The 26,754-nt window shown below is 36.7% G+C and overlaps 2 protein-coding genes across 12 annotated transcripts in view; one reads left to right on the top strand and one right to left on the bottom strand.

The window, feature by feature from the left end:
* PMS1 (PMS1 homolog 1, mismatch repair system component) overlaps nucleotides 1–17,590 on the bottom strand; it is a 41,066-nt gene extending 23,476 nt beyond the window's left edge. For 3 of the 10 annotated variants that reach the window (XM_058188672.1, XM_058188741.1, XM_058188749.1), the window contains exons 1-5: nucleotides 16,427–17,213; nucleotides 11,762–11,918; nucleotides 5,542–5,724; nucleotides 2,815–2,917; nucleotides 1,382–1,545 (exon numbers count right to left, since the gene is read on the bottom strand). In XM_058188672.1, the coding sequence (XP_058044655.1) occupies nucleotides 1,382–1,545; nucleotides 2,815–2,917; nucleotides 5,542–5,724; nucleotides 11,762–11,893 (582 nt within the window). In that variant the 5' untranslated portion in view covers nucleotides 11,894–11,918; nucleotides 16,427–17,213. Of the gene's footprint in view, nucleotides 1–1,381; nucleotides 1,546–2,814; nucleotides 2,918–5,541; nucleotides 5,725–11,761; nucleotides 11,919–16,426; nucleotides 17,366–17,462 lie in introns of those variants that run through there. The other 7 variants (XM_058188710.1, XM_058188716.1, XM_058188701.1 and 4 more) reach the window with 7 other exon arrangements.
* On the top strand, nucleotides 17,567–26,613 carry ORMDL1 (ORMDL sphingolipid biosynthesis regulator 1). 2 transcript variants are annotated; one of them, XM_058188847.1, is made up of 4 exons: nucleotides 17,567–17,705; nucleotides 19,991–20,180; nucleotides 22,613–22,764; nucleotides 24,945–26,613. In XM_058188847.1, the coding sequence occupies exons 2-4, from the start codon at nucleotides 20,007–20,009 to the stop codon at nucleotides 25,078–25,080; spliced, it is 462 nt and encodes a 153-aa protein (XP_058044830.1). In that variant the 5' UTR covers nucleotides 17,567–17,705; nucleotides 19,991–20,006; the 3' UTR covers nucleotides 25,081–26,613. The 2 variants fall into 2 exon arrangements, with proteins under 2 accessions (XP_058044830.1, XP_058044839.1); XM_058188856.1 differs by lacking the exon at nucleotides 17,567–17,705 and adding an exon at nucleotides 18,148–18,253.
* Nucleotides 26,614–26,754: the final 141 nt, after the last annotated feature.

Here is a 26,754-nt window from a genome sequence, read left to right on the forward strand (position 1 = left end):
ACCTTATATTTTGACCCTAACTTGAGTAAAAAGTGAAAGTTATATCCCCAACAATGTACAGAAATATTTGTCATTTTTTCCTTTAACTGTGTTCAGAGCAGTGGTGAAATTCAACTTTTTTTACTACCGGTTCTGTGGGCATGGCTTGGTGGGCGTGGCAGGGGAAGGAAACTACAAAATCCCCATTCCCTCCCCACTCCAAGGGGAAGGATATTGCAAAATCTCCATTCCCACCCTGCTCGTGGACCAGCCAGATATGGTATTTGCCGGTTCTCCAACTACTCAAAAATTTCTGCTACTGGTTCTCCAGGACCTGCTGGATTTCACCTCGGTTCAGAGGTGTAATTTTTTTTTTTTTTGCAGTATCATCTCAATGCCATGGAGCTACGCAAAACCAACCTGGACCATGAACAAATTAGTTGAAAGTAAAATAAGCAATTTGATGGGGGACGGGGAGGTAACTTCCCATTGCAGCAAATATTTCTAAACAATTGTGAATTGGATTTATTAACCCTAACATTGCTTTAGCTCTCAGTAAATGTACATGTACATTTATTTTCCTGGGTTCCAAGATCACCGCAGATGGGGACTGCAGCCAAGAAATTAAAAGACGCTTGCTCCCGGGGAGGAAAGCTATGGCAAATCTAGACAGCGTACTAAAAAGCAGAGACATCACCCTGCCAACAAAAGTACGTATAGTCAAGGCTCTGGTTTTCCCAGTTGCAATGTATAGCTGTGAAGGTTGGACCATAAGAAAGGCTGAGCACCAAAGAATTGAGGCCTTTGAACTCTGGTGCTGGAGAAGACTCCTGCGAGTCCCTTGGATTGCAAGGCAAACAAACAAGTCAGTCCTAGAGGAGATCAACTCTGACTGCTCTTTAGAAGGCCAGATCCTGAAGATGAAACTGAAATACTTTGGCCACCTAATGAGAAGGAAGGACTCACTGGAGAAGAGCCTAATGCTGGGATAGATTGAGGGCAAAAGAAGAATGGGACGACAGAGAATGAGGTGGCTGGATGGAGTCACTGAAGCAGTAGGCATGAGTTTAAATGGACTCCAGAGGATGGTAGAGGACAGGAAGGCTTGGAGGAACGTTGTCCATGGGGTCATGTTGGGTCGGACACAACTTTGCAACTAACAACAACAAAATGTACATGATCAATGTTCTTTCCAGGAACATATTTCTTCTTCATTAAAGAATATTACCTCAAATTTTCAAAACTAAACATACACAAATTTATATAAAAATAAGCATTTTTGCAAGAGTAGGAGCATGACATATTTTAATTTAATCTGCCCAATAGATGTCACTCTTGCCTTTGAGATAACCATGCAGAGATTATGGCAGGGCTCTTTACTGAAAAGCAAAACTAGATTTACCTTGTTATGTGTAAACATTATCCTCAGTTCTGGTTTTATAATGCCATAGGCCATCAACATCTTCTGGGTTTTTTTAATTTCTTCCTTACATTTCTTATCTGTAGAATAAAACTGTTTTCTTACAGGCAGATTCTTGAACAGCTTTTGAACTGTTACAGTTGTCCCTACCAAGAAGAGCAAGAGAAGAAAAGCAAAAAAATAATAATTAACTTACAGAGACACTCTTTTGCTTCTATTAATATATTCTTTTATTCTTTTAAACTGTTGATAAGTGCCTTTAATGACAGTATCCCACAGACTTTGACCTTGGCTGCTTCAATCGGTTCTGATGTTGTCATTTGTCCTTTAGCTCTTTAAATTGAGAAATGTCGAAGTAGCTGTAGTTAAGGTATACCAAAAAGAGTCGTGGTAATGAAGTGATTAGAATGTAGTATTGCATAGGCTAACTCTGCTCACTGTCAGGAGTTTGATCCTGACTGGCTCAAGCCTTCCATCCATCCGAGGTCAGTAAATTGAGGATCCAGATTGTTGGGGGCAATACGCTGACTCTGTAAACCACTTAGAAAGTGCTGTAAAGCACTATGAAGTCTAAGTGCTATTGCTAAAAGCAAGTAATGTGTAAATAAGCAGAGATTCTCAAATTTTGCAAATTTTGTCACTAAAATTACCTAGAAGACTGATCCTTTTCATCCCTGATACCATAAATTCTGAGATTTTTCCTAAAGTTAAATTTAAGCCCCTCAAGAAATGCAGTGGTTCTGAAATGTAAAACAATCTAACATCTTCCATTTTGAGCTCTGTGACATTTCTTGGTAATAAAAAGTTAGAAAATTTGGTCCTACTTGTTTATCCAGAGAACTGAAAACATAAGAAGAAATAGTCGGATATTGTTCTTAAGTGTGGATCGTGAAAGCATGAATACTGAACAATTAGACTGAATCAATCTTGAAATCTCTTCCAACTCTACAATTTTGATTCTTACTTAAAATAATCATTTTTGTTGCATAGTTAATCAGGTTTATCCAAGAGTATATGTGACTGAAACAATCAGAACTTGCTTTCTTGTTTAGCACAATCTCAAGGGCACACCTGATCCTTTGCTATTGTTTTCCTTGTGCTGATTTTTACATTGCAAAATCCCTCAAAATCCCTCATGTCTAGAACCAATTTTATATTTTATGAAGAGTTATACATATTGAATGTATCTGAGTACACTTCATAAATAAAATCTCAATTCGGTGTATGATTTATTTTTCATGTCTGACTCATCTAGTCTTGTTATTTTGAAAATCACAATTTTAATTATCAGTTCAAATTTTAAAATGTTATCCAACTGTTACTCTGTTATCTGAAGCAGAAAAATCACAGGTATTCATGGCCCTAAATGAATGATCTAAAGATAGAGAGTTGTATAAAGGGACTAAAAGCCATACCTGTTCCAAGATGAGATGGCTTCTGAGAAATTATATGACCACTTGTATCAAAATTGTACTGGGTGCTAAAATCATCATCAGCTGTTCTTGTTGTAATAGAAACCTAACAATAAAGAATCTAATGTCAAGTAAACAATTAGGAAAAGATGTATGTACATTCTATTACCTATGTAATTCACACAAACCATGATGAAGATAATTATTATTTATTAAACTGGTACGCTCCCCAAACCTCAACAACTCTTTAAGGCTTACAATATCATGATAATCAATAATGATAGTTCCTAGAAATGTAAAAATCATTCAGAGAAGGCATTCTTGAAAGATACATCTTCTGCAGATGTAAACAACTTGGAAAGGGCTTTGACACAGCATCCCTTGATATTTAGGAGAAAATAATACTTTGACATTTCAAGGTATTACCACAAGTCAAGTAATCCTCAAATCCCACACAAGATCTAATTGTTTTATGAGTCTTCTAGGAGCAGAAGCAATATGTTTCTAAATACCAACTTATAGAGAGTCAGTAATGATCATTTATCTTATAAGAAATATAGTTTTCTGCCTCTGAATAAAGATCTTTTAATATTCCTCTTGGATCTGTACTGTGCTTCAGGTTATATATAAATGTGTTGCTAGATGATTATGCAGATTGTAAATGTAAAAAGCATTTTTATGTTTGCCTTGTCATACTTAGATGTACAATTCCATTTTTGTGCACTGTATTGTTTTGTTCATCCCAAATTTCAGGATGCATTTAAAAATGAAGGGAATTGCAACACTGAAAACTACTCTGAAAATCTGACATAAAAAAGAGCATTCACAGCCTGTCCAAATACATCTAAGTTCAACAAACAAACAAAAAAGTGTGTATTTTCCAAAAAAGTATCTATCTAGGCTTGGTTGGATGCTTGAGTACATGGCTCAGCCAGAGCCTCCATATTTATTTAAAGAAGCCAACTTTCTATGTTGTGTTTTGCTTGCTAAGCATTTGGTGTTTACTAGACTGCTGGTGCCAATGCATTCTATTGTTTGTGGAATTTTAAGAATAGTTTGAGTAATACATTTTTTTATGTTGATCTCATTTGGTTTGTTAAAACATTGGCACAAATGCACTTTGCCCTTTGATCATGTGCCCTGTTGATGCAGTTCATGATGCAGTTGCCGTGTACCCGTATTATTATTCTGGCCTCTTTGTGTGTTAATTAATTCGGCTTGTTTGCTGTTGACTTTTTTCTCTCTTGTCCCACTGGCCCTTCAAATGTACTATTTTTTTTTGACTAAGCAAAGATTGTTCCTTTCTGTTCTTTGCTGAATTTTTTAAAGATAGAAATACAGATAGGGCATAATTGGCCTGAACAGAGCTGTTTTTTTCCTATTTCACTAAGGTTCAGCAAGACTCATGCAGCAGCTTTTTGCGAACTGCTTTTGTTTTGGCAAGCAATCATCAAAGTACCCTCCCTGCCCCCCGAAAAAATGTTGAGTTGTAGAAAAATGGATAAGAAAAAAGGGAAGGAAGGAAGGAAGGAAGGAAGGCCTAGTATATATATATATTTGCTAGACCAATTCTCGAATACAGCTCATCTGTCTGGAACCCGCACTGCATATCGGACATTAATACAATTGAACGTGTCCAGAAATATTTCACAAGAAGAGTCCTCCACTCCTCTGCTTGCAACAAAGTACCTTATGCCATGAGACTTGAAATTTTGGGCTTAGAAAATTTAGAACTATGCCACCTTCGGTATGACCTAAGCATAGCTCATAAAACCATCTGCTACAATGTCCTACCTGTCAATGACTACTTTAGCTTCAACCACAACAATAAATGAGCACACAATAGATACAAACTTAAAGTGAACTGCTCCAAACTCGATTGCAGAAAATATGACTTCAGCAACAGAGTGGTCAATGCCTGGAATGCACTACCTGACTCTGTGGTTTCATCCCAAAACCCCCAAAATTTTAATCTTAGACTGGCTACTGTTGACCTCACCCCATTCCTAAGAGGTCTGTAAGGGGCGTGCATAAGAGCACCAGCATGCCTACCGTCCCTGTCCTAATGTTCCCTTTAATTGTATTCATTTTATGCATTCAATTCATGCTTATACTTATATATATTATCTAATATGTACTCAACAAAATAAATAAATAAAAATAAATAAAATAAATATTGTGTGTATTGGGATTTTGTTCTTCCTTGAATTTCAGACAGCCTACCCTGAAAATAACAGAAAAAATATGGGAGATAAGCTGTATGTTCTTTATTAAAAAATGACAAGATTTATTTCATATTTTCTCATTAGCATCTGATCATTGCAGTCAGAATTCAGCAATGTTTTCTTCTCAGAAACTTAACTGATGGGCAAAACCCCCAAAGGTTAGGAACATGGCATCAATAGCTGAAAACAGCTAAGATGGAAATGTAAGCGTCTGCTCAAAATTCCTCCTTTTCATACGTGTCAACTTTGAGGGCAGGGCTGTGAACATTATCTTGTCATTTTTGAAACCCTCTAAAGATATAATCTTTAGATACACTCTTAAGTATGGTGCAGAGACCATACTTAGAAGGAAGTAGGACTGTACATGCAAACCCCAGCAGATACACTCTCCCAATAGGCTATCTGTATTTTGGATACCTTAAACTCAAATGGGTTAATGTTTCACTTTTGCAGAATTTAGATTACAAAACAGACACAAAAGCTGGTAACTATATTGGCCTTTTACCTGCGATATGTTACAAATGGAACCCAGAGCTTCACCACGAAAACCATATGTACTCAAGCTTTCAAGGTCCTCAGAAGAGCTTATTTTTGATGTGTAGTGCTTCATTGCCATCACAGGAACATCAACCGCCTTAATCCCATCCCCATTATCTCGTACTTCAATCTTTTCAAAACCATAGTTCTCCTACATAAAGAAGACATTTATTAATTTCAAGTGACAACAGAACATTTTATGGAGTTGTTTGATTTCAAGAACACTTTTACAGAAAGTGCAATAACCAGTTAATAAGGCACAATTCAGTTTTCTGCAACTCTTATCATCAATATTTATTGTCAAGTATTAAATCCTTGAAGCCAACAATTGATGTCTATTTTTTACACGTTTATCACTTTGGTTGGATGGACAGATTTTTAGGATCCAAATATAATAGAACTCTAGTATCTCTGGGAACAACTATATTGGTTAGAAAAATATGGTAATAGCTCAATAACGGTGAGATAGGTGCAAATAAATTTAACAAATAAAAATAAATGAATAAGATCTAACAAAAACAGATTTGATTCTTTTTTTCCATGCTCAATTGACTTCATGGAGAAAATGTGCTGGACAGATTCATGGAAACAACTTCAGGAGGAAGGAGTGCCATTCCAGCTTTAATTCAAGAGAATCAATGGCTTGAACCCACACCATCTTAGATAGAAAAGCCCTGCATGTACAATATGTGAGATCATGCTCGCATTTTTTTAAAATTGTGCACAAAATTCTTGAGGATGGAGTATTCAATAATTTGTTTGAAGTTACTGAAGGAAATGAATTACTGAATTGTCATAGTACATCTGATTAATTCTAGAATGCTGCTGCATTTTGATCCAAAGTGGGCGAAGTTCAGCATGGACAACCACATTGTGTTTCTCAAGAGTCATTATGAAGATGGTAATGGCAGATCCTATCTTGCTGCACTATTGCCAAGGAGTTGTTAAAAAGTACAGTGAAGATGGTCATGGGTGATCAAAAACACCTGTCTACTTCAGACACAAATATAGTTTATTCAAATACTTCACCATGGAACTCTTTAATTTGCATATATTATACTCACACCTACACCATGCTGTTTATTGAAGTTAATTTGAATCCCAGATGCAATTTCTGGTTGACAAACAGACTACAATTAAAGATTGTTAAGGTTATAAAACTTTCAGAAATCCTCTTTAGTCTGAATTACCGGCTCCTAAATATTCTATACAAATTAAACCTGATTGTACATATTGTTCAAAATAAAAAACCAACAAGTAACACGATAAATCTTCTGTTTGTTAGTTACCTAGAAGTCCAAAATCCATCTTTTCTTACTTTCATTTGTATTCTACATCAGTGTTTATAGCACAAATCAATCTCATGTGTAAATACCTAATGTTATTTACAACATACACACAAGTAAGATCAGAAGATGAATATTTATAAACTAATTAATAAATACATAAGCATTTCCTTTGTTGCTGTTTTTGGAAGGATCTACTCCCTTGAACTATATTTAGACTCTCAATCCTACTGAAGTTCATGGAAATAACTACCTTATAAATAACTAGACAGACAGACAGCACTCATAATATATCTTTTAGAAACATGGAGTCTCAGATTTCATTCCACTATAGCTTGAGATCCTGAATTAGAAATGAGCAAATTTAGGTTGAACTCCAGCCTCTGTTCTGAAAAATCACTGGACCTGTCATGACTTGTTTCAAACCAACCTACTTCAAGAAGTTGTTATTGTGAGAAGAAACCTGGAGGGGCGAATGCTACTCAATGCTGTACTATCCTTCTAGAGGGAAAGTGAACTGCATATCAAAATAATCATAAACTACTCTGTAAATGATTCCTTTTCAAATTACAATTATCATAATTCTATTATTTGCACCTCTATAACTGTCTGGTTCGGTTCTGCAACCCAACAAGAAAAACACAGACTTCAGAGGATAATTAGAACTGCAGAAAAAATAATTGCTACCAACCTGCCTTCCATTGAGGACCTGTATACTGCACGAATCAAGAAGAGGGCCGTGAAAATATTTGCAGATCCCTCGCATCCTGGACATAAACTGTTTCAACTCCTACCCTCAAAATGACGCTATAGAGCACTGCACACCAGAACAACTAGACACAAGAACAGTTTTTTCCCGAAGGCCATCACTCTGCTAAACAAATAATTCCCTCAACACTGTCAGACTATTTACTGAATCTGCACTACTATTAATCGTTTCATAGTTCCCATCACCAATCTCTTTCCACTTATGACTGTATGACTATAACTTGTTGCTGGCAATCCTTATGATTTATATTGATATATTGACCATCAATTGTGTTGTAAATGTTGTACCTTGATGAATGTATCTTTTCTTTTATGTACACTGAGAGCATATGCACCAAGACAAATTCCTTGTGTGTCCAATCACACTTGGCCAATAAAAAAAAAATAAAAAAATTCTATTCTATTCATTAATTCTATTCTATTCTATTCTATTCTATTCTATTCTATTCATTACCATATAGATTTTTTTAAAAAAAGGATTACCGCCACTTAGTTCTGTTAAGTCAAAGGAAATGAATATTGCAAAAATCTTTCTAAAATGCATTATTTATTTATTTATATTTCATATTTCTACTATTCCCATCTCCCTCTGACATCAATCTCTCTTTTTTTTCTTTTGCAGTTACAAAAGTCTTCAATTAAGAGTATTTAAGTGAAGCAAGTCCTAAAAAATTAATGTGGTTCTGTATAGGTCATTTAGAAACATATTGAACAAATATTTTCAATTAAAGCTATTTTCTGTCATTCTGATTAAATAGCTATTCCCAAGATATTAAAGCTTTAAAAACAATCTTTTAAGTCAAAAAGAATAAACAATGAATTAAGTTAATTTTTCTACATGAAAAGTAATATTTAACTATATGATTATTACAGCAGTGAAATCCACTTACCTTCGCTACAGATTTGGGAACAAGAGCGCGCAGGAGCGCGCCTCTTCTGTGCATGCGCAGAGGGTAAAAAACGGGACGTAATGATGTCCCGGTGAGTGGGCAGAGCCTTCTACCGCCAGCGCTACTGGTTCACGTGAGCTGGATAGATCCAGCTGGATTTCACCGCTGGATTATTACCAATAGAAGATAATATTTACAGCTAAGGGTTGAATTGTGGAGTCCTTGGTACTCTTTGAGCTTGGTTGTTTTCTTGCAGACATTTCATTGCCAAACTAGATCATGTTTTCTTGCAGATGTTTTATTACAAAACTAGATAACATCAGATGTTACCATCAGATGTATTTATTGTTTATCTCTGAGGCTGATGTTTACTTTTTTGTTTACTTAGGATGTTATGGAGTGCTTTAGTTTGTGTACTAGGGCTACAGTTTTACTGATAGCTTCTGAGATGTTTTTGATACATGGCAGCTTATGTTGGTTGAGACACGTCTAGCTGCCCTGCATCTACCACAGAACACAATATTCTACAGAAAAGCCTCAACTACAACACAGATGATGCTAATAAATTAGAATTCTATAGAGACTTAGAAGGAGCATTTAAAATCACAGGATGTTCCACAGAGATCCAAGACAGCATAAGACAAACCATCATAGATCATGAGAAGTTGAGAACAGAATCAATTCAAAGCAGAGGAAACAGCAATCCTCAAAAACCTAAAGAAGGGCCAAACTATCATTATTCTACCAGTAGACAAAGGCTGAAACATGATTATCAACAACATATACAAAAAAACCAAACAATTACTAAAAGATAAAGACACTTACATCCAGTGAACAACAATCCAACCCAGAAATTAGACAACCAGATCATAACATATAACATAACATAACATCAGAGTTGGAAGGGACCTTGGAGGCCTTCTAGTCCAACCCCCTGCTCAGGCAGGAAACCCTACACCATCTCAGTCAGATGGTTATCCAACATTTTCTTAAAAATTTCCAGTGTTGGAGCATTCACAACTTCTGAAGGCAAGTCGTTCCACTTATTAATTGTTCTAACTGTCAGAAATTTCTCCTTAGTTCTGAGTTGCTTCTTTCTTTGATCAGTTTCCACCCATTGATCAAGAGAACCAGTGACTTACCCAAAAAGAAGAAATCACAAAAGGAGAACTGTGGTTGATGAAAAGCAGTGGACCTTTCCTTCTGTGCTCCTATGGATGCCTCAAAACACAGAAGCCATACGTACTTCTCAGTAGTGGGCTTCAAATCCAGTTGCTACTGGTTCGCTCATAGATGCACACAGGCGCGCATATGCTGTGCATGTGCAGAGATGTCCGGGCAAGTGAGCGGAGCCTCCTGCCGCTACCGGTTTGCCCGATTTGGGGCGAACCGGTAGCAACCCACCACTGATACTTCTCTACCCAATTGTATCGTTACCAGGATCCCCAACCTACAATACTACTAAACTGGCAAAAAAGCTTGGACTTCTTACAGAGGGAGGCAAATACACCATCAACTCCCTACTCCAGTGCTTCCAAGAATCAAAAACTGACAACAGATGAAGATGAAATCATGGTCTCATTCAATGTCACAGTACCCTTTCTATTCAGAGATTTGGAATTAGCAAAAGAATCCATTGGAGTGCTACTTACACAGCACACCCGACCTAAATAAATACATCAAGATTGAAATTCTCAAACCATGGACTTCATCAACTCTGCTTGACTACATACTTTCAGTTTGACTGACAAATATGCCAATAAATCACCCATGGGGGTCACTGCTTTCATGATTCACAACAGAGATTGTAAGCGACTGCTACAATCCATATAGCATAATCATCATATTTTTCTTTTGTGCGAAGCCCATAGTGCAACAAGCTTTTTCCAATGAAGAAGAAAAATCTAGTGGCTGTGGTGGGCACTAAGTGGACTGAGTAGCTCAGCAGCTGCCATTGCCAATCCCAATCCCAGATAAAGGAGGAGAAGGGTTAGGTATAGGGCTAGCAACCCTACCTTGTAAAAACCTGACCACTACTGAAATAACAAGTAGAAACTAAATCTGTATAGCACTTTTCCACATACAATCCAAAGTATGGCTCTGATATGTAAATGACACCTTTGTCATAATAAAAAAAGAATCAACCAGACTGGAAACATGAAACTATCAATATCTCAGAAACTACCAACAGATTATTACAACCACGTGATATCATTGTAGCACACAAACCAATTAAAGCCCTCCACAACATCCCTGATAAACTGACTGAACTCAGAACAAAAACCAGGAATCATCTACAATAAACATTGCAAGAACTATAATAGCCACTATGTAGGACAAACAAGCAGATAACCACCAGAGTACATCCATGAACACCAACTAGCAGTCAGAAGACATGATGAAAACTCCTTAATTTCACAATATGTGGATTGACTTAACCATAGTTTCAACTGGGAAACTGAGAGCATTCTAGACCAAGCCAAGTCCAAAAACGCTAGAGAATTCCTGAAAGCATGGCACTCCGACAAATCAGACATCAAAAGGCACATAAAGGTAAACATCTACATACCATTCAAAAGAGATAATCAAAAAGCCAAAAAGGACAGAAAAATATATATCAAAACATTCCTCACCAGCAATCAATCCTCAAATAGACAGAGATTATCACCAAAATTAACACTAGACCAACAATCAAGAAGTAAACAATCCTCAGTAAAGGAACTACAACTCAGACAAACAAGCTAACACTAAACAACAGCCTAATCAAGAACACTCTCACCAACGCTGAAAGGGTAAATTCACTAATATAGATAAAGAAAGCAAACTCCGTTCTAGGACGGTTGCTGTTACCTAGTTTGGCGATGAAATGTCTGCAAGAAAACAACCAAGCTCAAAGAGCACCAATAATCCCAAACTATGATTATGTACTCTTTAAAATGAAACATGAAATCAATAAGAAGCTCCACATAATTATATGTTTTAAAATCAAGAATATATTTGTTAAAACTAGTATTTCCCAAACTGCTAGATCAGGGGTGTCAAACTCAAGACCCGTGGCCACGTCCAGCCTGCGGGATGCTTAGATCTGGCCCGCAGGGCTACCTTGGAAACAGTAAAGAATCGGCCCACGGTGCCTCTGCCAGTGAAAACAGAGCTCAGTAGGGTTGTGCGTGTTTTAAGTCAGTTTTACTTTTCAAGGAAATATGGTCTTCTTAGCCAACTTTTTAGTCTTAAAAAAACTTACCAACTTAACATCAATACTGCTTGCATTAGCATCCAAAGAATTCTCTACCAGTTCTTTAACCACACTGACAACTGATACAATGACCTGCGAACTAGAAAGAAGTCGAATGGTTTCTGCTGGTAGCTGTTTCATGATTTGACTTTCAGGAACGGGATTTCTAAAAAAGATAAAATCACAATTTAAAAGAGTATGATACTGTCTTTTTAATTGTTCTCTTCTGTACAGAGATGAAGAGTTGAAGGTAAAAGCATAGTGCTATGTTAAATTACTGAGCAACGATTTGGTGCATTTTGCTGCCATTTTGCTGATGAAACCTTTCACATTTACTTTCATCTGGAATTTACAGTATATGAGCAGTTTGAGGGACCTGGGATAGCATCTTGCCATGTTATCTCAGACTCATTTCAGTTTCTTCACTCTGAGAAAGTGGATAGGATGACCAATGGAATGACTTCTATTACATGTAGTTTACATCTGTATCCTCCCTGATTGTTTCTGCAAGCCTGTGTCGATGTGAGAGGGGCATCTCTTTGAGAAAAAGGTTATTGCTCCTGCCTTATAAGAGGCAGCGGTGAGCGTCCTCCTGAACAGCCCTCCTTAGATTTAGCCAATTTAGAAACTTTCACCTGGTTTCCAACATTCTCACTGTAGGAAGGGTGTTAAGTGGCAAGACTGCAACTGCAGCATTCCTTAGTGTGGTTTATGTAGGTCCTTTTAGTCAGGGTTCAGGCCTGAGATATAGATGGAAATACACTGGTAACTGTGATGTATGACCTTCATCAAGACTTGGATGGGGGAGTCCATTCCTCCTGGATCTTTTAAATAACATGCTGGTTTTCAGTATCTTTGACCATGTTGTCCTGCTGGACCAACTTTGTGAATTGGGAGAAAAAGACACTGTTTTGTCCACAGAGTGCTGCAAATGTTTCAATCCTCCTCCCTGTTATTCAGCATCATTCTACAGAAAGCATTTGGAGGAATGACCTAATGATTTAGGGTGAGGCATGATCTAATATCCAATTACACAACTCTGTCCTAGCCAAAACTGGGGATGCAGAAGCCCTGGCCAGGTTTCTGTAAGATTAAAGATGTAAATGAAAAGAAACAAGTTGAGACTGAATCTCTGCAAAATATACATATTGCTTATCTGGAAACCAGCTAATGTTTTGCCTCTTCCACAGAGGGAATTACTTGCCCTGAAGGAGATGGGAATCTTTCTAACCCACAATTAGAGGTAGAGTGGAGACTATAGTTACTTGGGGTATCTATCCAGTTTCAGTTGGTTTGCTTAATGCATTTCTCTTCCAGGAGTTATCCATGTTCTCACAAACTCTCAAATTAACGTCAATATGTTCTACTTGAAACTGCCTTTGAAGAATGACTGAAAGCTTCAGTTGGTGCAGAAAGCAGACGCCTGATAGGTGGCGTCATTGGTGCTATCTAACATTGTTGCTATGAGTTGCCTAGGCTTCCACATAGAAATAAAAGTGCTGGTTTTAACTTGGGAGGACCTTTTATGGCTTGGCACCTAGATAATGCAAAACTGCTTCACTTTAGGAAGCTCCTCCATCTCTTCAGTTTGCAAGAACATGACGATTTTCTCTCTATCCCTGGAGCTGCAGATATACCCTATTTAGCAGTATTTTAATCAGAATGCAAATTCACTACCAAACTTTAATTATTATTTAAAGGGTTGATTGCTTATATGGATGGTAATTATATTTGTTTTACATTTTAGATTTTAGATTTTAGCATAAAGATGAATGCAAGTCTAGACCACATCAATAAAAGCATAATTTCGAAATTACAGCAAGTAAACTGTTCATTTACTTTTATTACACTCAACTTCAGCTATGTTTAGTTTACTTTAAGAAGGAGTTCCAGAAACTGGAAAGGATCCACAGCCAAACCAACAGGAACGCTCAGGGATTAGAAATTAAGTTGTATGAAGACGGACTAAAGAAATTAATTTAGCCTTGAAAAAAAATGGAAAATATTGCAGCACTCTTTAAATATTTGAAATATATCCTTTTAGAAGAAGATCAAGACTTATTCTCTCACAGATTTTTTTCATTGGCTTCCCGTAATTGAAATCCAGTATTATTAATTTAAATTAATCCACAAATTAATAAGATAACATCTAATGAAAATGTATCTGTAAGTTAAAGCAGTACAATTGTGCAACTATTGTCTTTCAAATTTTTCTTTCAGAAGTCTGAAAACTGCATACTCCCCTCATTACAGAAAGAAAGCTATGCTCTTACATTATCTTCAAAGGCATTACTTCAGTTTTTAAAGAGAAGGTATGGTAGAGGCTTAGAAGAATGTTTCTAAAGTCGGTCAACAGATTCAAGGCTAAATTACAAAAAGTCACAAGGTTACTACACAAAAGAGTGTAGTAAAATGCACAGTTTTAGTATCTGTTATTCAAAAGCTTAGCTTTAATGCTAAACCATAGTTCAGCATTTTAAGAACAACCTACTTAGGCTCATGTTCACATGGAGCAGCTGGCTTTCTTTGGATTAATCTGCCTAGCTGGTCATGGTAGAAGTTGCCCCATTTGCAAACCATTCACTGGAATTGAAATTCCCCTCCTGGTGATCTCCAGACACTGTAGAGCAGCGTTAATATATAGCTTGCAACAAGGAGCATGCAGGGGCTTGTGGGGTCCTGACCTACAAACAAGAACCCCTCCAAGCTCTGGAAAGAATGGAGAAAGGTAAAGAAAATTGCTTGCGCCATATGGCATTAGAAGAGTGACTTCCTCCCTTGCCAGGCAAACTGTGTGAAGAAGCTGAGGGGAACATCAAGATTGGGTTAACCAGCAAGACTTGCCACAATCAAAGAGGAACAAATGTAGATATTGTATACTGGCAAAGATATAGAAAGAAAGAGCATAAAGAAGGGCTCCGTGAGGAAAAGGATGATTATAGGAACCTAGTCTCTCCATACCCTGCAATTCCCTTAAACTCAGTATCTCATTATTTCCAATTTTGTTTTTATGCTGAATTATGATGTTCTTTGACTCCAAGTACTGATTTGAAGGCTTTAATCCAGATCTAGTAAAATACTGATGTAAGATAAGAAAGTGGTTGGAAGGAATAACTGAACAGAGGATAGAGATGAAGCCGGAACTTTTCCTTTTGGGCATTTTTGAAGGGAAAATGAAGAAAAAATTACAACATATAGCACTACATTTATTAACCGCAAGTAGAATTGTCCTAGCACAGAATTGGAAACAATCAGATACTCCTCCAGACCAAATTATAATTAAAAAAAATTATGACTGTGCAGAAATGGATAGACTGTCTATGGAAATGAAGGAGAGGGACGAAACCGAGTACTATCAAATTTGGAACAGATGTTATTCCTGGCTTGAGAGTAAACACAAAACCTAAGGGATAATTTGTTAACTATAATATATAGAAGGTAAAATTGTTGAAGAAATATAGGATATGAAATTATGAATAGATGTTACTATAATTCAAATAAGGATGTAATATGAGATATATAGAATTAGAATTTCTGTAAACATGTCTGTTATGATAGAGATACCAATATGGAAAAGCTATCATTAGTGTTAAATTTTTGCTATGTTTTTTTCCTTTGTTTTTCTTTTTGTTGTGTTTTTTGTATTGTGTGTTTTATATGTTGGAAATTCAATAAATATTATTTTTTTTAATCCAGATCTAGTATTTTCTGTGTGCAACACACTGCTGCTTTACTGGCTAGCATGGCATAATGTCTTAGGGGAATGTTTTCAAGTGGCTCTTCTGAGAAGCAGATCCAAAGAAGATTCTCATCTATGAGCAAAGCATTTCCCAAATAGGCCTATTATATAATTTAGCTTGTGCAAACACACCCTAACGTAACCTACAGTATTGGTATTCAGCCTGTATCATATGCTATCTAGATAAAGCTACCTTTAAAAAAATAGCTTGGAAACTGGTAAGATGTTAAACCTAAAGCAGACACAGGTAGTCCTCGATTTTCAACAGTTCATTTAGTGACAGTTCAAAGTTACAATGGCACTGAAAAAAGTAACTTATGATCGCTTTTCACATTTACGACGGTTGCAGTGTCCCTATGCTCACGTGATCAAAATTTGGATGCTTGGCAACTGTTTCATATTTATGACAGTTGCTGTGTTCTGGGGTCATGTGGTCACCTTTTGTAACGTTACGACAAGGAAAGTCAATGGGGAAGCCAGGTTCACTTAACAATCAGATTACTAACAACTGCAATGATTCACTTAACAACTGTGGCAAAAAAGGTTGTAAAATGGGGCAAAGCTCACTTAACAAATGTCTCACTTAGCAACATGAATTTTGGGCTCAATCGCAGTAGTAAGTCGAGAACTACTTGTATATTGTACTTGCTACATTGCTATGATTTCTCTGGTTTCAATTTAAAGTGCTGTCATAAAGCTTCAAGCTACTCAAGGGACCAAGTAGAACCAAGTTTCTTGCCCTCTTAAACCAGCATTATAAACCTTATGTGGGTAATCTGTGCAAGTATCTGTGCAAGAAACTATATTGAGAGTCATATGAAACACTGTTTTTTTTTCTGCTAGTGGTTTTTACTTTTGAAACTTTGCTTCAGCTGATATTTTAAGAGTCCAATTATCACAGACTTTCAAGCAAGCTCCAAAATTTAAACAATTACCTTAATTTATAGTTGATTTAGGACTCTACTAAGGTCTATGATACGGTTGATAGTAGCTGGTTTCAGTTTTCTGTTTACACCATAGTTCTGTTATGATAAATACAAGATTATCATATTCTTTAAAGTATTCTTTGCTTTTTTTATCATCTTAATTGGCTACACTGGAAAAGCAATTTAAAAAATAAATAGCTAGAAACACTAAAAGTCTTGCTCTGATAGAACTCAGTTCCTAATGAATGAACAGGCACGGGCATGCAGAAGAATGTTATTTTTTTGGCTAATAATAAGGGAATGGTTTGCTATTGTAGGTTTCAGGGATGCCTTTTCAGCTTCTCAGTCCAATCTAAAGAACTGGCATTTCCTGGTGGTCTCCTATCTAAATAGTAACATCCAACTCTACTTATGCCTTTCAGGTTTAAAGTCGCTTACCACGATAACGCTACAAAAAGCAAAATATCTTTAAACAAGCACAATGAAGGATATATTATTGCCCAATAGAGCATATAGGGAAGAATACAGGGAAATGAATCCCAGATCTCAGCAAAGCCCTCTGGTTTTACTAGGCTGTTTGTTCAGCAACTGTGTGGTTAACACTCCTTTTATAACCACACAACCTCTTCCAAACTGAGATTACAGTGATTTTGGATTAGTCCCAAATCAAAACGTAACCTGTAAACAGCTCTGCTCATCACCTATTCCACCTCATCGCAGCAATGCATTCTTGGTCTCTTAACTCGCCCAAGGACAAAAAAGCAGGCAGCCATGCAAGAAAAAGCAAATTCAAACAACGGGTATAAATACACACAGCCTGCACCGAGGAACCTGGAAAGACTGAGAGAGAGAGAAAAAGAACTCAGCCTCTGGGGGTTTTGTTTTTTGTTCCTTGCTCCAGCTCAGGGCGGGGGGGGGGAGGGAGGGTCGCCTGAGCCACGTGACCTCTCCAGGCCTATCGCACCGGAGCAGCCACGAATAGAGAGTGAGGCCTAAAAATAAAGTAAGCTCTGTAAAAAAAAAAAGGACCGGCCGAAAGCCATACTGTACTTCCTCCTCCGGAGCGGTTAAAGGACTGACTCCCTTCGCCTTTCTTTTCCACCTCCTTCGGAACGTCGGGGCCCGGGCTTTCCCCGCCGCGTGCGCGCTTGATAGGGAAGGGGCGGGGCTAACGGTGGCCCAATCGCCTCCCTCCCTTGCTTTTACAGTGCAACACTTCAGAAGAGCCAGAGAAAGGTTTGGGAAGCGGGCGGCTCGGCTCGGGATTGTTTCCCCGGTTAGCGAAAAGGTGCAGTAGAAAAAACGGAAGGCGGGAGGGGGTTGGTTGGTTGGTTCTGCGCAAATGTGGGCTACGGCCGGGTTCCTGGGCTAGTGCAACTGGTGTGCGTGGCAGCGGAGGGTGTGTTGCAGCGCAGGGACCGGCTGAAGACAAAGCGGCTGCGCTTGGATGGGGAAACAATGCCGTAGCTCGGCACCCTTGACGCGCGTGCAGTCGGGCCTCTGCTGTCTGCTCGCCCCGAAGCCCTAATAATAATATTTTTTTAAAAAAAAACAATAAGTAAGCAACATTGCAATCGGGTTTTTAAAAGCACGATTTGCGCTTGGTTTTGCCATATATATATATATGGCATGCCTTGTGGTGCTGGATTGTGCCGGAGGTGCAAAGAAATGAACATGGACCATCTAAGGACATCTGCTAATTTGTAATTTCTGACTCGGTTGGGTGTTGAAAGCTACAGGGATCTTTTGTTTAGTCGTTAGGAGACCTTTCCCGATTTCTTACCAGCGGCACAAACAAAGAGCTGCTTTCTGATTTATCTATTCAGTGGCCTAAAGGTTAAATTCCATCTTAATTTTAACGCGGATTTAAAAAAAAACTGTTGGGAGAGCTGTGTAGATTACATTCAAATATATATATATATATATATATATATATATATATATATATATATATATATATATATATATATATATATATATATATATGTGTATATGTGTATATGTATATATGTATATATATGTATGTATGTATGTATGTATGTATATATGTATATGTATATGTATATGTATATGTATATGTATATAAAGCTTAGAAAATTAAGGACAAGTGATACAGCTAAATAATTAAAGATGAAGGATATTTGCCGTTCACTTATTTTAGACTGTCCTTGATTGTATGCCATAACATCTCTAGTTGGATTTTGAACGTACCTAAGCAATTACATTTTAGGTCTCTAATTGCACAGATTGTGCTGATCCTATGGTGACTAAATGCCTGGATTACTGAAAATGACTAATTTTTGAATCTTGTGAATTATAGTGTGAATCTTGTGTGGGTGGTTTTGTGATTTATGTGTTATTCTTGTTTGCCTTGTGCATCATGTTCTTTTTAAATATGATTTTCTTTTGTATTGGATGTTCATGTTAAAAAATTCTCAATTGGTCCAGTAGGATGGATATGTGGGTGTGTGCCTACCACAGAGATAGGGCTTATGTTGCCTTCAGAAGTCAAAGAGTGTGCCTTCACAAGGTATCTGCTTGTAACCAAAATGATAAAAAAAAACTATTTTCAAATAAAACAGGCAATGGAATCTTAAGTGCCAAATGTAGTCAACCTAGGTGTATGTATGAGAGATGATAGACAGGAGACGGGTAACTAAGAAAGTACAATACATGTCAATTTATAAAAGTATCTGGGTTGACTTGCAATCAGTTGATCAAAGCTGATGTAACTTTTCATATACAATTTTGGGGAACAGCTCTTTCCCCCCATTCTGCAACAGGTAACAAATCTAGCAGTGATACTTAATTGTTATTGACATATAAGATAATATTTTCACCCCATTAAAAATTCTGTAAATAACTTTCCATTAAGCTGATTGAAAATAAACAGTCCCTCTATCTTTAGATTGATGATTAGGATTTATTAATTGATTTTTAATGGTCTATGCCCCCAATTATAAGTATTCCTAAATAAGAATTGGGTTGTGTGTGTGTTTTTTTTTAAAACCTTGAGTAAATTCCACTAGTATAGAAAAAATCAATAAATGGAAAGTTCTTTATTCTTTGGAAGTATATAAAAATGAGATTGTATTGATTGCAATTATATAAATGTGTGAAACTGTAACTTGTATTAATTTTTCAACTGATACTTTTATTGCTTTAGATTATGGGTGTCCAACCTTTTGGCTTGTGTAGCCCTCATAGAGTGAAGAGGAATTGTCATGGGCTGCATATAAAATATATAATATAAATCACATAATGTTAAAAGTGTATAATCTTATGGGGCTTTGTTACTAGCTGTATATGATCTTATGGGGCTTTGTTACTAGCCTCCGGGCCATGGGTTGAACACTGCTTTAGATTTCAAAAAAAGTTAATTGTGTCAAATTGCCTTACAGTGACTAATGTTGCTGGAAAACAACATTTCAGATACTTTGTACTATTAATATGTAAGATGCTGAGTTAGTTTTATGCAGTAGTTGACGACTTCTCCCAGTCTGACCGTGGTATGACTAACCCTGAAAAGCATACCTTACGATGCGCATTTTCTTTTCCAATATTGCTTTTCAGAATTAAAGCAAAAAAGATGAATGTTGGGGTTGCTCACAGTGAAGTCAATCCCAACACGAGGGTCATGAACAGTCGAGGAATGTGGCTCACGTACGCCCTTGGAGTTGGTTTGCTTCATATTGTCTTGCTCAGCATTCCTTTCGTCAGTGTTCCAGTGGCTTGGACCTTAACTAATATTATTCATAATTTGGTGAGCATCCTAAACTGCAGAATGCATATATCTGTCCATCTTAAGCATCTCTGGGTGGTTCCCAATTACAATAATCATTATGTTAAAATAATTGTATAATTGATTGGTTGGTTGCACTGTCAACCAGATGTTTACATTGGATTTGGCATTTTTATCTACATACTGATTCCTTCCCAGGGACCTAGAGTAGGCAGATGTTATTCGATGGTATTAAAGATAATTATTGTAGGAAGTAAGCTGTTCCAATTAAAGCTGCCAATTGCAATTGATTGGTGTTGATTTTGTCAATATTGATGGTATTCAAATGGTGCGTCAGATGTTTTGGGATTGCGCCCCAGGCACCTATTAATATTGGTACTATCTTTGCTTTCTTTTGTTATAATTATCATTGTAAAGGTATACAATCATAATGATTAGAATGCATAGCATTCTAAAGAAACAAAAGAAAACTAAGAAAACAAACTAGAACACATTCCATTCCAACAGTCAGTACACAGCTGGAGAACAACACCAGAAAAGTCAGACAGAAAATAATAATCAAGGAACCGTCAGGGAGGAAACCACACCTCCACCAAAAACTGGCAGGACAAGCCAGTTATATAAACAGGCAGCAAACCCCACATTCACTTGATGATATTTATTTATTTTATTCATTAATTTCTATAGGAGCCCAGCTCAACCAAGTGATTCTTAGGTACTTGGGTAGTAAAACATCTGCAAGCAAACAAATAAGCTCAAAGAGCACCGAGAACCCCACAGCTCAGTCCTGATACAGTACAGATAGTCCTCAACTTATGTCCACAATTGAGCCCAAAATTTCCATTGTTAAGCAAGACAGTTGTTAAGTGAGGTTTGCCTCATTTTATGACCTTTCTTGCCACAGTTGTTAAGTGAATCACCAGTCATTAAGTTAGTAAGACAGTTGTAAAGTGAATCTGGCTTCCCCATTGACTTTGCTTGTCAGAAGGCCACAAAAGAAGATCACATGACCCCAGGACACTGCAACCATCATAAATACGAAACATGTGCCAAGCATCTGAATTTTGATCACATAACTGAGAGGATCTGCAACGGTTGTAAGTGTGAAAAATTGTCATAAGTCACTTTTTTCAGTTCCGTTGTAGCTTCGACTGGTTACTAAATGAAAGGTTGTAAGTTGAGGATTACCTGTACTCGATAATATTACACTGTTATCTTCTAACTACAAGAGAGCCACTTAAGTATAGTGGTTAAAGGTGCTAGGCTAGAAACAGGTATGAATTTCAGTCCATCTGAAGTAAGGTGACTTGGGCCAGTGACTTTTTCTCAGCTCAAAGCCACCTCAGAAGCTGTTATATGGAAAACAGGAGGAGGAAATATTATATATACTCTGCTTTGTGGTAGACAAAATTAAAGGTGGGATATAAATGTAACAAATAAAATTAGTTTGCTATAGCAATAATAGCTATTGTCTTAAACTAACAGTAATGGGCAAATATGTACTTACAAAGTTAACATCATTTCACTCTAAAATACGTTAAGGATGACCAGTTGTATCTATATTGCTGATAACCAAAGGAGTAGAAAGTTAATCAGATTTCCATTCTCAATTATCACGAAGAGTTGAAAATTTCCTGGTGATTAAAGAATGAGTTTTGACCAAATCACCCATTTTGGATTAAAATAGGATGGAGAGCCTATTAGGACATTGTTTATCTACAGTTCCCAGTAGTCATAATACTGGTAATGTCCATGGGAAAGGTTATTCATCTGTTGCAATCCTGTTGCATCTAGAAAGCCTTAAGCTTTGCACTCCTGAATTAGTGTATGAAACTTGGCACAAACATGCACTATATACTTAAACATATATTTAATCATATTTCTCTGGCATTGGACCAATTGTACACAAATAATGCCTCCTTGAATGATTGGCAGTTTGTTGAGGGGGGAAAGCATATCTCATAAAGTTACAGGTAGCTACCCTGTAATGCCCCATTGTCTCTACATTTGATTGTGAGATCCATCACTCTACTTCAACTTTCTTTTGTCACAGATTGAGTCTGCAAACTGTTCTTTCTGTATTTTAATAAAACAAACGAACAAATTCACATAAACTTTGTTAGTCTTATGAAATCGAAAGCAAGAATCATTGGCTTCATGGCACTTTGTAGAGTTATTGCCTTAGCTTCTGGCTTTACTGAAACAAAGTGGAGTTGAAATAACTGAAATCTGGGCCAGAATAAAATGTCTAATTGGGTTCATCTTTCTATGGGCAACTTCATCTTAGTATTCTTAGTATTCAAATATTTATTAATCTACTGGCAAATCACAGAACATATTTTAAAAGTCTAGTGCTTAATGTTTCAGATCCTTCACTCAGATTGTGTGTATTATGTTAATGAAGCATAGCTAATATGGCTTTTGTTTTAGACGGGTTTGTTTTGCTTTTGCAGGGAATGTATGTATTTTTGCATGCAGTAAAAGGAACACCTTTTGAAACACCTGACCAAGGTAAAGCAAGATTGCTGACACACTGGGAACAGCTGGATTATGGCGTACAGTTTACATCATCACGAAAATTCTTCACAATCTCACCGATAATTTTGTAAGTTTTGAAAATTCAACACTGACTGTTCTAACACTCTGCAGATTGAAAACAAATCTTTTATTTGGTGTGGCATTAATATTGCAGTGAGCCAATCAGTATCTAAACTCTGCAAATTATTTAGAATCAATATGTTCTATTATTCATGTACCTCTGAATTGGTATGCTTTTAAAGGGAAGAAAAATATATTTCTGTAAACAGTACTCTGGAATTTTTATAATGGAAGTGACAACTTCATGCACAGTAATTTGCAGAGATTTACAGAGAAGTATATTGCAGAATTGAAATAGGTAGGGTGTTTTTTTACCTGGCATTAATTCAAAACAAATGTGACATTTCAAAAATAGTTTGCAGTTGTCTGTTGAATTCAAAATGCCACTGCCTAACTTTCCATTATTTTTCAAATAACATTTCTCCAATTAACTAAAACTTAATATATATAATCAACTTTATATGTCTCAAATCAGTGCTTTAAAAACATAATTTTGCAACATTCCAGATATTGTATGGCTTAGATATCTTTCAGCTAAGGTTCCTTAGTTATTATGCTGTTTGCAAATAAATTGTCCCAGTATGATTTTCTGGACAATCATATTAAAGAACAGCTTAATAGTGTTTGGTTATTGGATACTGTTTTCAGTCATTCCATCTCTTAGGCTGCACATAGATTCTTGCATGTAAGTATGCCTTTGTTATATTGCTTTTAAATACCAAAGTAAGATAGTATATGCCTGCATTATCAAAGATTTAATGCTAAGATATTAACCTGACATCCTTGGTGGCTGTGATTGAGTCAGTCTTCTAGAAATAAATCATGTACAGATCGTTTTGTTTTACATTTTTCTCTGTATCCTAAAGTCTGTTACTATTGCAACTATAGTGCTGTAAACATGAGAATGCTTGCATAGTGAAATAGCCTGGTTGTTGGCTATAGTTATTCTCATAAAATAATCTTTTTGGGGTATAAACATAAGATTGTTAGTAAAATACTGTTATGCAGTATGAAGTTGAAATCTATGCTCCAAAATTGCACTGAGTTATTTATTTTGTTTTATTTTCATACTATTCAGTTCCCAATGGATCTCTTGCAATTAACTGCATAAAACGTCCAGGAGTTAATTACCAACCTATTTTCTCCCAAGTACATTTCAATTCTGCAATGAAAACAGAAACTCTGAACTCTTTTGAGTCTTTCATAGAACATATATAGACTATACAGCCTTAGTATCTCATGAAAATCACCTTCTGCTGGGGTGAGGGAAGGGTGCCAAGGATATCCAAAGCCTAGATAAGGGATAGACGTGAAAATCAAGGGACATTGGCAGCTACTAGGGAGAGAATAAAGGAAAGGTACTACAAAAATGGAACAGGTTGGGTGAAGGGATTTGTCGTATCAAGAGCTGCAGAAGAAAGGCGTGTGACACCTCAGTGCCTCAACATTTTTTCTGCCTGATACAGTCCAAAACATTCCAGATTTTGATTGATTTTACCAAACTTTGGCAGAACCATTGGAGTTTAGTGGTTTGATTGGGGTTGAAAACAACATCTTTCTCATTTTTTGTACACTTCTCAAAATACTTTGCCACCAAAATGACTCATCCTTTTTCTAATACAAGCAACTAAGTGCAGGTAGTCCTCAACTTATGACCATAGTTGAGCCCAAAATTTATGTTGTTAAGTGAGACCATTGTTAAATGAGTTTTGCCCCATTTTACAACCTTTCTTGCCACAGTTGTTAAGTGAATCACTACCATTGTTAAGTTAGTAAGACGGTTGTTAAGTGAATCTGGCTTCCCCATTGACTTTGCTTGTTGGAAGGTCACAAAAGGGGATCGCATGACTCTCGAGGCATTGCAACGTTCATCATAAATATGAATCAATTGCCCACCATCCAAATTGTGATCATATAACCTTGAGGATGTTGCAATGGTTGTAAGTGTGAAAAACGGTCATAAGTGACTTTTTTAGCAGTGCCATTTGTAACATCGAACAGTCACTGAATGGTTGTAAGTCGAAGACTACCAGTATCCTAAGCAAGGTTATTCTAATCAGAGATGAAATAATTACATAAAAAGAAAGAAGTCATTTTTCTTTATTTTGAAATACCGCATTTTGCTCTTCTTTAAATTTTAACTTATTCATTCTGATATTCTGTTTCTTTTTTTGCTTTTCAATGCAGGTATTTCTTGGCAAGCTTCTACACCAAATATGACCCAACACATTTCATTCTGAACACCTCTTCTCTCTTGAGTGTGCTTATTCCCAAATTGCCACAGCTGCATGGAGTTAGGATCTTTGGAATCAACAAATATTAAGCAGGAGATGGGCAGTATGAGAATTTTGATCAAAATATGGCCTGGTTTGATCCTTGTCCTTGACAGAAAGAACAGCCTATACTATGTATTATTAGATAAGTTTCACATCTCTTTGAAGACTCTAGTGCAAAGATGCTGATGCTGTTCTTTACAGGAGAATCAGAGACCATCAGAAGATATACTGATCTTGAAGAGTCATCTTTGGAGCACAGGTTTTTTGTAAATAGCTGGGCAGGCCTAGCTCTCCTAAGGTAAACAGTGTTGACTGGAAATAGGCTGAAGTAACAAGAGAAATGAAAAGGGATACGAAACATTGTAGTGACTCACTGTTGTAATCTTTTACAAGTAAGTCAGCAACAGTAAGGAAGGAGTAGAGGGGAGGAAATAGCGCAATTCTTTGCTTTACAGACTTCAATCAGTTATCATTTGGGGTCATTTGTTTGTTTGGCTAATTTTAGGGCACAATTTTTCTACCCAGCTTCAGGTGTTATAAAGTTAATGAGTTGCTGTGATTTTCATGCCTTATCTATTCATGAGTCTTTAAATCAGAGTGACTTTTCCAGTGTGAGATCTTCGAACTCTAGGGAATGACATGTCAACTTTTCAGGGGTTTTATATACAATTAAGCTGATTGGTATCATGCGACTTGTTTTCCAGAAGTAGGTGGTTATTCTCATTCCAGTGTATCTGAAAAAAACTTTCCTCATAAACAAAAGAAAATTCCTAGTCTCAGAAATAACAAAAGCTATTAAATAGACTGGAATCTCTGGCCTATTAATTCACAATGAGAGCTGTAATCTGTTAGGAAAATTCTAGGAAAGGTAGTAATTTTTAATAGAAACTTTATGTGACAAGAATTTCAAACATCAAGCAGAGTATAACTTGTTCTCATTGTGGAGCAGATTTGAAGAAGATTTGGAAGAAGTGCTTTGGGCCTCATAGAAATGCAGCACTTCATTTTTTATTATATAGTAACCTGAATATTCCAAAGCAAGACTAAAAAAAACCCTCTGCTTTATGGAATCCGCTCATTAAATTTAATGTGACTTATAAAGTGATCCATGGGGGAGCAATATAGAAGGATGGACAGCTTTTACCGATAATGGAGAAATAGTGTGCTTGACTGAGGTCTGCTAATGCTTCTTCCAGATCGTTTTCAAAGCATGCACAATTGAATCACTGTTTCTACATTGAAAGGAACTTATTAGGAATTCAACACAGAGTTGTGTTTTATATCTAGCATTGTTGAGTTTTGGAGCCTTTTAAGGTCCTAGTTTCAGAAATGTTCGATCTTGCCTAATGTTGACAGCAGAAAAATAATGGGTTATTGAACATGATTAAACTAGCCAGTAGTAACTCTGCTTAGCTGCTTCTCTATCCACAAAGACCCTTGAAGTTAGTGCAGTGGTGATTGTGTCCTCTGAGTAAGAACTGGCTTCTTTCAGATAATTACAGTTTCTCCCTGACCTTGCTTCTTGAAAAATATCTTTTTAAAATATTCATATTTTATAATAATAAACTGAATGACTTTGATCATATGTATGAGTCACTGTAAGTATAGTTCACTGTGATAAACAGCACACTGTACAAATTGCTGTTAAACTCTGTAAATAGAATTAGTGATAACGTAGCAATTGTATGTTAATAATTGTCGCCAGAACTGAGTAAGAAGCC

Source organism: Ahaetulla prasina, chromosome 1 (assembly GCF_028640845.1).
Source record: "Ahaetulla prasina isolate Xishuangbanna chromosome 1, ASM2864084v1, whole genome shotgun sequence".
NCBI lineage: Eukaryota > Metazoa > Chordata > Lepidosauria > Squamata > Colubridae > Ahaetulla > Ahaetulla prasina.

Coding starts and splice junctions, on each gene's coding strand:
- ORMDL1 (XM_058188847.1), top strand. CDS start 20,007: ATGAATGTTGGGGTTGCTCACAGTGAAGTCAATCCCAACACGAGGGTC. Junction 20,181..22,612: donor CTAATATTATTCATAATTTG/GTGAGCATCCTA, acceptor TTGCTTTTGCAG/GGAATGTATGTATTTTTGCA. Junction 22,765..24,944: donor ACAATCTCACCGATAATTTT/GTAAGTTTTGAA, acceptor TTTTCAATGCAG/GTATTTCTTGGCAAGCTTCT.